Genomic DNA, 14,446 nt, shown 5'->3' on the forward strand with positions numbered 1-14,446 from the left:
CTAGAACTCACAGTTGCCTGGTGATTGGCAAAAAGTCCCCTAGCTACCTTTCATGCCTAAGGCAGGACTCGAACTCCAAGTCATCTGTTTTCTAGCCTGGTGCCTTAACCCTGAGATCAAACTAACTTTTCAGGTAAAATCAGGAGAATTTTAAAGTCTAGATTTTTTTTCCCAATAATCCTAACATTAATTTGCACTCATCTCTATTTTTTTTCCTTCTTGAGGTTTTGCCGATTCTTGAGATTCTTTATCACGTTGAAGAAAGGAATTCCCATCACGTTTATATGGCACTGATAATTTTGTTAATCCTTACTGAAGATGATGGCTTCAATCAATCCATTCATGAAATTGTAAGTTATGTATATTCAGAAGGCATGCATGATTAATTGAACACAAAATAATGAGCAAAATGTTTTTCTTAATGAAGATGCGTGGGTTGGATGTCTATTTTCTCAATACAGCTTTTTTTAATGGGTTCTCATCTACTTTTCTTCTTGCAGCTTTTATTCCAAATACTTTTCGGATGTACTCATTCCTTTTAAGTGGCATTAATTAAAAACATATTGAAAGTAAAGAATTTTTGCAAGCTTTTTGCCCTACGCTTCGTTGTGACTGCAGTTGCAGATGCAACGATAAGAAGTTGATTGTTCCACTAAAAAAATTAGTCATGACTAGCTCACGTTATTTTAATTTCAAAGGCAACTTTGCATCACTTATTAAATGCAAGACTGGTCTGTTATATTTCGATTGTTGAAAACTTTGTTGAGGTGGAATTAGAGACCACTATCCCTCTCTTTATTTTATTTTGAAATAAAACTGAAAAATGTAGAATGTTAAGAATACCATCCAAATAACAATATAAGAAAAATTGCTAAGGGGAAAAAGAACAGAAATTAATAGCACTAATCCAGAGCAATTTTTTAAAAAAAATCTTACTGATTATAAAACCTTTGGATTTATGGAACTAATATCATAGTCCTTATATAGAGAGCCGTGGTGGCGCAGTGGTTAGAATGCAGTGTGGCAGGCTAATTCTGCTGACTGTCAGGAGTTCGATCTTGATTGGCTCAAGGTTGACTCAGCCTTCCATCTTTCTGAAGTTGGTAAAATGAGGAGCCAGATTGTTGGGGGCAATAGGCTGACTCTGTAAACCGCTTAGAGAGGCCTGTAAAAGCACTATGAAGTGGTATATAAGTCTAAGGGCTATTGCTATATTCTAGACCTCTTGTTTCTGAAATATTTCCTGAAGGAGAGAAAACGAATAACCTCAGGGAGGCAAAAATGCAGTGAGAGTGACTTTCGACTTCCTGATGGCTTCCCTATTGAGTTTCGTTATAGGAAGCTGGCAGGGCGCGTTGGAGGGGTGGGTTCCAGCAGGCACTACTGCACGCTTTGCTCATGCACGCTTTGTTTGTGCATGCTTTGCTCGTGCGCGTGCTGTGCGTGCTTGTGCAGTCCAGTTAAAATTGTTCTGCGCACGTGCAGAACTGAAAAGATGGCGATGCCTATGGCAGCGCCCGGAGAACCAGTTTGGGGATGTGGCAGGCCTGGGTCGCTGCCAGTTCCAGCAACCCAGACCACCAAACCACTACCGGTTTGGCCAAACCGGCCCGAATCAGTGGGAACCCACCACTGGGGTGTCGGACATGATGATCACATGACCACAGTAGTGTAGCGGCACTGAAAGCTGCCACTACTTTGCCACATTTCAATCCTCTGGGAGTCACGAGGCCTGGATTTTGGATGAAATCTGTAAATTGGCCGATTTGAGGTTCATTGGTTCCAAAATGATTGCCCAATGTTGCAGCATTTCGCCCGACTGAAGGTTACAAATAATCAAATGTGAGACATGAGAATTTATGGATGGAACAAATGAACAGACGAAAGGATTCTCTGTCAACATTTTGCTCTGTTTATTTTAAGCAGCTTTGGACAGGATCAGCTTTTGTCCTGTGGTCAAAAAGAGGAAAAAATAAAAATAATCCATTATTCAGGCTGGATTTTCCATTCTCCCTTTTGTTGCACGTCCTCCTATTTTGTTGCCTCTGAAGAGTCCTTGTTTTCTTTTGTGGCTTCACAACTCCCAAATTTATTGATTTGAGAGGTTAGATTAATTTTGGTAGGTACCATTTCACAAATCACTGATTATGGGTAATCCTCGACTTGCAACTACAATTGAGCCCAAAATTTCCATTCCTAAGCCAGACAGTCATGAAGTACGTTTTGCCCCATTTTATGGCCTTTCCTGTCACAGTTGGCAGGTGAATTGCTGCAATTGTTAAGTAAGTAACAGGTTGTTAAGGGAAGCTGGCTTCCCCATTGATTTTGCTTGTCAGAAGGTCCCAAAAGGTGATCACATGATCTCAGAACATTGTTCATCATCATAAATACAGGCCAGTTGCATCCAAATCTGATCACATGACTGTTCTGACCCCCTCCTCCATCCAGTAACGAATGCCGAGACAAGCTTAAATGAGAATGTCCTTTAATAACAAGTTCAGACTCTCTGTGGCTGAAAGCCAAGTAAACAAACAGATAAAGACCTTGGCATGAAGGCCAACAAACTTTGGCAGCAATGCAAACAAACTCTGACAGCAATCCAGCCTGCCAAGTTTGTTTCTCTTTAGTCCAAGCGTTGACTTCTGCAAGAGCCAAGGTGGCGCAGTGGTTAAATGCAGCACTGCAGGCTACTGCTAGATCAGCAGGTCAGCGGTTCAAATCTCACCGGCTCAGGGTTGACTCAGCCTTCCATCCTTCCGAGGTGGGTAAAATGAGGACCCAGATTGTTGGGGGCAATATGCTGACTCTCTGTAAACCACTTAGAGAGGCCTGAAAGGCCTATGAAGCGGTATATAAGTCTACTGCTATTGCTATTGCTATTGCTATAAGAAGGGCGTGGCACATGCAGTCTCTTTTATAGTCTGGGAGAGGAGCTTAATGACCATCAGCTGAGCGTAATTACCTCCTGTAATTACGTAGTTGTTCTTGACGCCGAGTAGCCCTTTGGCGGCGTGCATCCCAGAACAACTCACAGTTGGTTTCTGGATCGCTCTCTCTTGTCTCCTCCCCACTGATCCAAGGCTCAGGCGCCACCTCGTGGCCAACCAGTCTCTCTGTGCCCTGCTCAGAGTCGGAACCCTGTCCAGGGTCCTCCACATCCTCCAGGGCCGACTCATAGGGCCCGTCGCTGTCGGAGTCTGGTGGCAGCCCCAACGGCTCCTGCCGGGCCACAACACATGACTATGGGAATGTCTTCGTAATTTTGAACAGTTACTAAAAGAACTGTTGTATTGCGAGGATTACCTGTACTTTAACAATTAATAGTGGCTGAGTAAAAATAGCACTCATCCTTAAAAGCATATTGATGATCTGAGATGAACATACCCAGGTTTCCCTGAAAACAAGACTGGGTCTTAGATTAATTAACGCACCAGGGTTTATTTTCTGGTTAGGTCTTATTTTCAGGGAAATATGGTACTAAATGCATCCTGTCTGGCTGACAAGCTTAACAGGGGCTTAATTTTGGGGTAGGGCTAATATTACAACCATCCTGGAAAAAATCGTGCCAGGGCTTATTTTCAGATGGGTCTTATTTTGGGGAAACACGCTGATATAATTATCCTATCTTCCATAAGATTATCAACTCTTCCTCCTTTGCTTACCTTTCCAGAATCATTTTAATTAAGTTGGAAAGCAAATGCTACATCCTTCCCTGCTCAAGTACTTTAAGGGAAGGGAGGGGTAGGTCACTGACGTTGTGTGTGAGCTGAAGGTAGCTCATTGTGAGCTGGTGATTCATTAGTCTAGCGTCTGGCATTCTTGAAAAGACTTGAGAACAGGACATTTCTGATGTTCATCTGTTAAGCTCACAGTCAGGATGGATTAACAAGTTAGTCCAATGTTTAGTTAAACGCACATTAAGAGTTTAACCGTTGAGGATTTCCCACTTGCTCGATGAACACAGAATCTCTTGGTGATTTACAGTCGGATAGTAAACGAAAGCACACCATGCGAGAGTGAACTGGCTTTTCCTTTACAGTAATTTTCCTGTAACTCTTGCACGTAAAGCAAATATGTGCTGGTTGTGTACTTTCGGAGCTGTTTATTATGGTGCCTTTTGGGACTTGGAATTAATCTGCGTCTCTGGGGATGAGAGAGGATTGGTGGAGGCTAAAAGGAAGGGCGGAGATAGCAGAAAAAATTGAAGCCCCTCCCCCCAAGCCCCAAAGGTGACTGAGATCCAAGTATGAATGGTACCATGTTTCCCCGAAAATAAGGCAGGGTTTTATTTTCTTTTGACCCCCAAAATATGGTCTGGGTCTTATTATTGGGGGCGCTATCCTTTTGGGGTTGCTGGGCGGCAGCTCTCTTGCGAGCGGGCTCCCAAAGAGCCAGGCACAGCCTCAGGGGTGAACAGCTGTCGCAGCAGTGCAACACAGCAGCCATGAGGTGACCACGCTCACGAGCAGCCACCCGCAACCCCCCCCTCTAGCCCGGCAGAGCTCCACTCACTGACCTAGCGGTATCCCAAAGGCGCCAAGCCCTACGAGCACCTTTGCCCCCAAATATTACTATAGTTCCAGCTCTTCCTGAGGGAGTCCAGTTGTGATAGGCTGGCCTGTTTTTTGCTCCCTAGGGGTGGAGTTTCTCCCTCCATCTCTCCTTCCCTCTCCCTCCCTCCCCCTTTCTTTTCCCCCTTTCAACCTTCCCTCCCTCTCTCCCTCCCTCTTTCTCCCTCTCCCCTCTCTCTCTCCCACTCCCAACCTCCCTCCCTCTCTTCCTCCCTCCCTCCATCTCTCTTTCCCTCCTCTCTCTCTCTTTCCTTCCCTCCTTCCAGAGGTGGTATTCTACAAGTTCAGACTGCCCAAACCGGTAGCGGAAATCACAAGTGGCTCCATCCACCCGCACCCGGCTCTATGGCATCCCATTTAGGACCTTTTTTTCGCCAAAAGTGCATGCGCGGAAGGATCTGTGCATGTGTGGCGGTGGTGTGTGCGAACAAAGCCCGCACATGCTCATATTTGCGAACCAGTAGGGAAAGTAAGTGTATACCACCCCTGCCTCCCTCTTTTCCCCTCTCCCCCGTCTCTCCCATTCTCAACCTCCTTTTTTCCCTCTCCCTCCCTCTCTCCCCCTTTCAAACTTTTCCTCCTTCTCTCTCCCACGCTTTCCCTCCTTCTCCCCTCTTTCCTTCCCTCCTCTCTCACCCTTCCTCTCTCTCTCCCTCTCTCCCCCCTTTCAAACTTTTCCTCCTTCTCTCTCCCCTGCTTTCCCTCCTTCCCCCCTCTTTCCTTCCCCCTCTCTCCCCCTTCCTCTCTCTCTCCCTCTCTCGCCCCTTTCAAACTTTTCCTCCTTCTCTCTACCCGCTTTCCTTCCTTCCCCCCTTTCCTTCCCCCCTCTCTCCCTCTTCCTCTCTCTCTCCCTCTCTCCCCCCTTTCAAACTTTTCCTCCTTCTCTCTCTCCGCTTTCCCTCCTTCCCCCCTCTTTCCTTCCCCCCTCTCTCCCCCTTCCTCTCTCCCTCTCTCCCCCCTTTCAAACTTTTCCTCCTTCTCTCTCCCCCGCTTTCCCTGCTTCCCCCCTCTTTCCTTCCCCCCTCTCCCCCCTTCCTCTCTCTCTCATTCCTGTTTTTCAATGTCTATGTGAATCTGCTAGGCGACATCATCTATTTGGGGTGAAGGTATTCTCAGATATACTTCTTTGGGCTCAAGCCAAAGATATTTTAGAAAACGTGGTCTTCTAAGTGCCCGGAGGCTATAAAGATATGGAGAAACAAGTGGAAAATTAAATCCCAAGAAGGTGTGACTGTTTTCCAGAGGTCATTTTGTGCTCTGTTAGCTGCAGTGGTACATAAGCAGATGTACCATTTCGGGATCCCCCTGGACTCCGAGTAGGAAAATGGAAGCCGTGGTTAGTTGGTCTTTGCCCAGCTTCGGCTGGCCTTCCAATTACAGTATATAACACAATTAGATTAACTCTTACTCAAATTGTTCCGTTAAACAACCAACACAGTCATGCTTTTCTTGACAATTCTTCTCTGCGGGAGGGGTTTCGGTGACTGTCAGGCCTCAACGTCTTTGAAGACCATGGGTTTTTTTTTAAAAAAATATATATTTTAAATATTTTACATTGGCATATAGATCATGCCGGAGGTTTTGTTCATCACTTCTCTACCTTGGGAAATAGAGTCTGAATGGAGAGTGTGATTTTCGGTTGTCAAGGTTAATACACTCTGTTCCTCTCTCTCTCTCTCTCTCTTTCCAGATATTGAAAAATATTACTTGGTACTCAGAACGGGTGCTAACAGAAATTTCACTGGGGAGTCTTCTGATTCTTGTCGTGATAAGGACCGTTCAGTACAATATGACAAGGACGAGGGTAAGTTTTGAAGTGTTCTTACCTAGGCTTCCTGATACAATAAAAAGCACACGATTAGGTCCAAAAACCCCTTTTTATTACAAAGGCTGTGAATTATATTCCCAAATAGTCCCAAATAGTTGAAAAGAGTCCTACAATAGGCTGCCAAAGTCTTTCAGGATAAGACTGATAAGCACCCACCTTTGCCTTCTTTGAAAACACTGCCAAAGACTTAATTGGCAATTAGCCACATGGAGCAGAGTCCAAACGGAGCTTCAGAAGGTAAACTGACCAGCATGAACCAAGTTGCTTTCTGCAAAAGCTCACGTGCCTTTGCTCCTTCTTTATGTCCTATGGGAGGGGCCAATCACCTCCAAACCTTACTCCCGAATTGTCCCTTCTGTTTTAACTAACTCCTTGCCTTCTGGCAGCTCTGCGCATGCGCGCACTGGGAACAGGGGGAGCCTGCTCCTCTGCCTCGCTGCTGTCCGACTCTGGAGACTCCAGAGGCAGCATATAACTCCCAGATGGCCCTGGCCTCCTCTCTGCCTCTGACGCAGAGCCCTCATCCGAGCTTTCCCCAGACTCCAGGACTTTCCCATGTTCCTCCCCAATTTCCTCACTGTCCGGCTCTGCTGTGAGCTTCGCAGGCCACCGGCAGGTCACAACATGAAGTTGGGATTTATTTCAAGTAGAATAGCTATTTCATTTTCTACACAAGCAACCCAAGTACCTAACAAAAAAAAGTAAAAAGCCTGTGGAATTTTCTCTTTTTTAAAGAGCTAAGAAGGAAAGAGATCTGAAATGAAACCCCAGTGTTGCATTACTCTAGAGCAGGGGTGGCCCCTATATGACCCGTGGACGTCGAGTACTGAGCTAGGATGACTTAAGCCAGTGGTGTCAAACTTGATTTCATTGAGGGCCACATCAGGGTTCTGTTTGACTTTTTTATAGCAATAGCAGTTAGACTTATATACCGCTTCATAGGGCTTTCAGCCCTCTCTAAGCGGTTTACAGAGTCAGCATATCGCCCCCACAGTCTGGGTCCTCATTTCACCCACCTCGGAAGGATGGAAGGCTGAGTCAACCTTGAGCCGGTAAGATTAGAACCGCTGAACTGCAGATAACAGCTGAAGTGGCCTGCAGTACTGCACCCTAACCATTGCGCCACCTCGGCTCATCCATTTTGGGGGGGGGTGTAGTTTGACATCACTCAATGTGGCTCTGTTTTCGGCCATGCTGGCTTCCTGCAGCCATCTGCCAGTAATGGGCTCAGTTGTCACTGGCAGAGGGCTGCAGGAGGCCATTGTGTCCGAAAGGGAGCCCGGGAGGACTGCACGTGGTCCAAGCTCCGTTTTCACTGGCAGAGGGCTGCAAGATGCCATCGTGGCCAAAAACGACGCCCTGGAGCACTGCACATAGTCCTCCCAAGCTCCGTTTTCACTGGCAGAGGGCTGCAAGAGGCTGCCATAGCCGAAAATGGAGCCCAGGAGGGCTGCTCATAATCCTCCCGAGCTCCGTTTTCGCTGGCAGAGGCACTGCAGGCCAATCCTCCGCTGTTTCCAGGGTGAGCCCGCGGGGCAGGTCTAAGCACCCTGCGGGCCAGATTCATCCCACGGGTCTTCAGTTAGACACTCCTGACTTAAGCTATCAATGAGACTTAGCCCTCGAATCAGAACACAAGCCTTGGGTTGTTTTTATTGCAACTCTGCCTGCAGTAAACAGAAAAAGACTAGGGAATTATTTCCTTTCAACAGGCCTTGCAGTGTACAGGAAGGATAATCTGATGCGTGTGTATGTTTCTCCCCCTCTTCCTCCCCCCCCCTCCTCGGTCTCATCTCAAACAGGACAAATACCTTCATACAAATTGCTTGGCAGCTCTGGCTAACATGTCCGCGCAGTTCCGCTCCCTTCATCAGTATGCCGCGCAGAGAATCATCAGGTAAAATGCAAGTCTTGTGCAGAATAATTCCCCTAAGTTTTGTTTTCAAGTTCTGCCGGAAAGAGACCCCTTAACCTCCAATCCCTAAATTTAAATATTGACCCAGGGGTTCTGTTTAGCTTCACGGAGTCTAGAGTAAATGTTTACGGATGGTATGGATGGCAAACATTCGTAGTGCTTACCCTGAGGAAAAGCAAGGTGTGAGTAAACGTGTTGGAAAAAGAGCTGCCTCCTCAGTATTGAATCGATGAATATACCATTGAGTTACGTGAAATAAGTGGGATTGTTACACAGATGCCTAGGAAAAGAGCATAGCAGTTATTTGCAATTGTGAGAAGTATTTTATGTGGGTTGATGAAGCTGCATGATGCCCCTTTTCAATGTTTGAAAATTCAATGTTTTTGAGGAATTTTCTTCATCTGATTTGCCGGCAGAGGAAATTCTTCCCTGTAAATCGGATTTGGGAAGACCAGGCAGCGTGCACAATTATTTTCTACACATCCAGTTCCTCACTAGACCTGCATGGGGCATCTGTTGCTGTGCGCCAATGCAAGGGTATCCATATGACTCCGAACTTGGAGAATTTAATACAACTTGCCTGAACAATTAATCTTAACATGGAACCCCAAACATTCAGAGTTCCTTTCGTCCATTGCTTGAACATCATTGTGTCCTCGATGGTGAACCTGTGGCCAGCTGTACTTCTGCACCGAGTGCCCAAACCGAATGAGCGTGCGCACCAGAAGCTGGAAGACGAAGTGGCTGGCGCGCATGCGCATGCCAGCCACCAAGTCTTCTGGTTTCCAGCGCTCCAGCACATGCAAAGATCAGCTGGCTGGCATGCACATGCGCACCGGCCAGCTGGTCTTTGAGCATCCAGGGCTCCGGTGCATGCATGCGCGCACATGCGCATTCCGGTTTGGGCACTCGGTGGCAAAAAAGGTTCGCCATCACTGATCTAGGAAATCTCACCTACACAATTTTTAAAAAACTAGGTAATCTATCCTATCTATCCTGCCTCCCCCCGATTCATCGACAAAACCGCGCCCGACTAAACTGCGTCGCTGACGTCATCAACAGGGCGACAACAGCGCGGAGACAGAAGCATGCTATAAACCCTAAACCTAAAATTAACACCTAAACCTAACCCCCCTAAACCTAATCCTAAACCTAACCCTTAACCTAACCCTAAACCTAACCCTTAAGCTAACCCTAAACCTAATCCTAACCCTTAACCTAACCCTAACCCTTAACCTAACCCTAAAGCTAACCCTAAACCTATCCCTTACCTTAAGTTGAATCAGCTTCCTTTCAAAGCGCTATTTAAAGCGCCCTTCTTTCTCCGTGCTGGCTGTTGTCGCCCTGTTGATGACATCAGCGACGTGGTTTAGTCGAGCGCGGTTTAGTCGAGCGCAGTTTAGTCGAGCGCGGTTTTGAAGGGTCACACCTCCCCCCTCCCCTTCCAGGTGAGATTTTCCCCCACCCTCCAATCCTTCTGCAAGGATTTGGAGACCTGGCTCTGCCTGTTGGTCTGAGGACTTTCAAGAGAAGGAAATCAGGAGTCCAGGCAGTTCAGATGAATATATAGGTTTTATTATATGCTAAATCTCTCTACAAGAATTTGAACTACCAATGGTCAAAGCAAGTTAGCAATAGATAAGAGTCAACAGAATTTAAGGTGGGCTGGACTTAGAGTGCTTGTGAGCGCAAAGGGATTTGAGACTGATGACACATTTGACCCCTCCTTCGGGCTCAACCTCTCATCTCCTACAGGGCCCCAATAGGGGAGAACATCACTGGAGGTGGCTACTGGATTAATTAGCTGACTCCCATCTCCCCCCTTGTGCTTTCTGCTCCCCCACTCCACCCTTTTAAAAATTTCATATTATTGTACTTCTATTGTTTGTTTTTTATTATTTTATTCCTTTGCTATCGTTACGTTTTTTATTATTTTTCCCCCATTTTATTGTTGTAAGCTGCTCAGAGGAACCTCCTGGTGGGGGTGGGGTGGGGGGAGGGGCGCAAATAAATAAATAAATAGCTATTCTCCTACAGGAAGACCAATATGTTAATGAATAAACAAAACACTTATGACCACAGGTCTATTTGCATATTGTAGAAATTTAGAACGCTTGGATGCCAGCCCTTGCTGCTCGCTCTCCCTTCCTCCCTTCCCCTCCTTCCACTCTCTCTGGAAACTTAGGATACCCTTTAACCCAATTAGGTTCACTGACAGTACGTGAGGAGTCCTCAAGTTACGGCCTACCCCCATGATGGCAAACCTATGGCATGTGTGCAGTGGTGGGTTGCAAGAGATACGCCCTGGTATGGGCATACTGGAGCCTGCCCAGAGCACCAGATACCGTTCTGATACGGTGCTCCAGAGGGACCGCCCGCCCACCGGAGCTACTTATCAGTCTTTTAAGTCTTTGGGGTTCCGTGTACAGCACCTGCGTGACACTCCGCTGAGCAGCTGGAGCGTCATGGAGGCGCTAAGATCCGGAACACACTATTGCACGCGTGCCAGAGGTGGCACGCAGAGCCTCTCTGTGGGCACCCACACCATCACCAGCTGGTCTTCGCGGGCACCGGAACACTGGAAAACAGCCTGAAAACGGCCAAAAAAACAGGCCGTTTGGGGGGCCATTTTCAGGTTGGTTTTGGCCCTGAAAACAGCCCAAAAATGGCTTGAAATACGGCTTGAAAATGGCCAGAAAACAGGCAGGCGCATGCCGGACAGCTGGTCTTTGGGTTTCCAGTGCTCTGGTACGCGCACTTGCACGCATGTTCCAGTTTGGGCACTCAGTGCTGAAAAGGTTCCCCATCCCTGTTCTTCCCCATTGTAATTCATGGTGATCATAAATAAATAAATCACCTACAACATGATCAACCCAACTTTAAAACCTAAAATTTTAAATTTAGTTAAATGAACTAATGCTTCGCAATGGGCGAGTTATTTCTGAAAACCGGAAATCAATGCTCTTTTTTTTTTTTTTTTTGCAAAAACGTTGTAAAATACAGTCAAATGACCACAGGATGCCGCAAATAGCCATTTGCCTGATGTCTAAAAACCGGTCATATGACTGTGTGTGTGGGCGGGGAGGCTGTCAATCATCATAACCGTGAATCTGGGTCATAAGTATTCCCAGGGAGATCCATCCTAATTTCTGACGGTTGCTAAGCAACCGTCCGTAGATCAAGGATTGCCTGTATTTCAACTGTGCTTTGTTGAACAGGCGGTTGTGGCTGGCTACCCTCATTGCATTAAAGCTAGAAAGGCAGAGTTTACAAACCACAGTACGTCTATCGTATTGACTGAAATCGTGGAAAATCACATTACAACACGGTGCAGGAAATCCGCCAGTCCCTACTGCCTTCCACTGGGCTCTGCAAGTCTATTTGCTTAGTCTCTAGAAATCTCTTCAGGATGTTTGTTCCCACTTGGCTTACTCTGAGCTCTAAAATCTGTTATTTGTTTCTTTTAGCATTGCCACTTCTGCAGCAAGTCTTTCTCGTGTTTATATAGTTTTGTAGAGTGCTGTGTTAACGTTTTCTCAGAAAAATCACAGGCCAAAGCCATCGCTTCTGCCTGGCATCTGAATGGAGCACTGTTTCTCAACCTTTGTGGCAGCAAGGCTGGCTGGGGAATTCTGGGAGTTGAAGTCCACACAACTTAAAGTTGAGAAACATTGGAACATGGGTCGTCCTCAACTTATAGCAGTTCATTCAGTGACCAAAGTTACAATGGCGCTGGGGCGGGGGGGGGGGCGGGAAGGATCGTTTTTCACTTTTACAACCTTTGTAGCATTCCCACAATCATGTGATCAAAATTCAGAGGCTTGGCAACTGGTTCGTACATACGACCGTTGCTGCGTCCCACGGTCATGTGATCCCCTCTTGCAACCTTTGGAGAAGCAAAATCAAAGGGGAAGCCAGATTCACTTCACAGTAACTTCACTTCACACTAACAGTTAGTGTGACTAACTTATCGACTGCAGTGATTCACTTAACAACTGTGGCAAGGAAGGTCATAAAATGCGGCAAAACTCACTTAACAAATGTCTCACTTAACAACAGAAATTTTGGGCTCGGTTGTGGTCGTAAGTCTATAGAGAGAAAAACAAGGGGCACTTGTGCTTTTATATTCCAGGATTGCTGATAAACAGCATGGATCTTGGGTCTGGATAGCATGGATAACTGGGTCCTAAAAACCACCTTAATGCCTCTTGCATGTATATGATACAGGGGTATTTAATTTCTTGACCACTGTATTTTTGTAATCGAAAGAGAGTCTTAGATTATGAAAGATTATGAAAGAAAACAGAATTATGAAAGAGAGCATGATGTGAATATCTCTTTATATAAATGAAGCGCCATGGTGGCGCAGTGGTTAGAATCCAGTATTGCAAGCTATTTCTGCTGACTGCAATTCGGCAGTTCGATTCTGACCTGCTCAAGGTTGACTCAGCCTTCCATCCTTCGGAGGTCGGTAAAATGAGGACCCAAATTGTTGGGGGCAATAGGCTGACTCTGTAAACCGCTTAGAGAGGGTTGTAAAGTGCTGTGAAGCAGTATATAAGTCTAAGAGTTATTGCTATTTTATTTCTACTGGCTAAACTAGCAAAGAATATCTCAGTTAGATCTTTTGCCTTAAGGGATGTTCATTATAGTACCGAAAGAGAGGTAGCCATGATGAAATCTTTCAACTCCAAGCAGTTTTGGCTTTTTTAGAACAGTGTAGGATAGAATTCTCTATTGGCCAAGTGTGATTGGACACACAAGGAATTGGTCTTTGGTGCATATGCTTTCAGTGTACATAAAGAAAAATAAAATAGAATACAATCATCAAGAATCATAAGACACAATACTTAGAGATAGTCATAGGTTACTAATAAGCAATCAAATTATACTAGGAAACAAAACAATAGACATTTTAAAGATACAAGCAACATGGTTATAGTCATAAGTGGGAAGAGAGAGTTACTAGAAAGGAAGAGAAGAATAGTAATACAGTCTTAGTAGGTAATATGACAGTGTTGTGGGAATTAGTTGTTTAGCAGAGTGATGGCATTCGGGGAAAAACTGTCCTTGTATCTAGATGTCCTGGTGTGCAGTTCTCTATAGCAGTGTTTTTCAACCTTTTTGTGCAAAGGCACACTTTTTTCATGAAAAAAATCACGAGGCACACCACCATTAGAAAATGTTAAAAAATTTTAACTCTGTGCCTATATTCAATATAGGCGGGTGTTTTTCCCACGGCACACCTTACACTATGTCACGGCACACTAGTGTGCCGCGGCACAGTGGTTGAAAAACACTGCTCTATAGCATCATTTTGAGGGTAGAAGTTGGAACAATTTGTCCAGGATGTGAAAGGTCTGTAAATATTTTCACAGCCCTCTTTGGTAGCCATTGTTTTCTCTGCAGTTCTAATTATCCGTTGAAGTCTGTCTCTGTCTTGTTTGATTGCAGAGCCAAACCAGACAGTTATGGAGGTGCAGATGACAGACTCAATAATTCCTCTGTAGAACAGAATCAGCAGCTCCTTGGGCAGTTTGAATTTTCTGAGTTGGCACAGAAAGAACATTCTTTGTTGTGCTTTTTTATGACATTTTTGATGTTACGATGACATTTTGGGGATGACACTGATTATTTCTGTCCATCTTTGCTTAGTAACTGGGTTTGAGCCACCAAGCACCTTAATGAATAACCTGTGCGGAGGAATAAATGGAGAAAATGCGTTCCTACTGAGTTTCTTGGATCCCTTAGTGGCTTTCATCAGCTGGAGCTATCGTTTCCTTCTAGACAGCTTAAGATTGTTATCAGATATCTTATTTCCCAGCTTTATTTCCTGGTCTGTTTTCAAGATCCAAACTCTTAACATCATAGAAAGAGACTTTTCTGATTTATGATAGAAGATTAGCAGTTAGTTCCTGCACTGGTAACCCCTTAATACAGTCTAAAAATAGTCTTAATTGTGTTTTGATCCTGCTTCATTATAACAGAATTGGCATCTTGTGAGAATAGCTGTAATTCTTTACAGGGGCATTCATAGCAAACTGTAATGCTATCAAATTGACAACATATGTGATGACATCATCAAGTAAATCTGCCTCATGTATTGGTAGCCCTAGTTTGGGGCAAGTATGC

General features: G+C 45.3%; 1 protein-coding gene across 2 annotated transcripts in view; it reads left to right on the forward strand.

Moving 5' to 3' along the window:
* DYM (dymeclin) overlaps nt 1–14,446 on the forward strand; it is a 266,534-nt gene that overhangs the window by 131,090 nt on the left and 120,998 nt on the right. For both annotated transcript variants that reach the window (XM_032213699.1, XM_032213700.1), the window contains exons 12-14: nt 225–350; nt 6,262–6,375; nt 8,202–8,296. In XM_032213699.1, coding sequence (XP_032069590.1) covers nt 225–350; nt 6,262–6,375; nt 8,202–8,296 — 335 coding nt within the window. The remainder of the gene's footprint in view (nt 1–224; nt 351–6,261; nt 6,376–8,201; nt 8,297–14,446) is intronic.

Source organism: Thamnophis elegans, chromosome 3 (assembly GCF_009769535.1).
Source record: "Thamnophis elegans isolate rThaEle1 chromosome 3, rThaEle1.pri, whole genome shotgun sequence".
Lineage (NCBI taxonomy): Eukaryota > Metazoa > Chordata > Lepidosauria > Squamata > Colubridae > Thamnophis > Thamnophis elegans.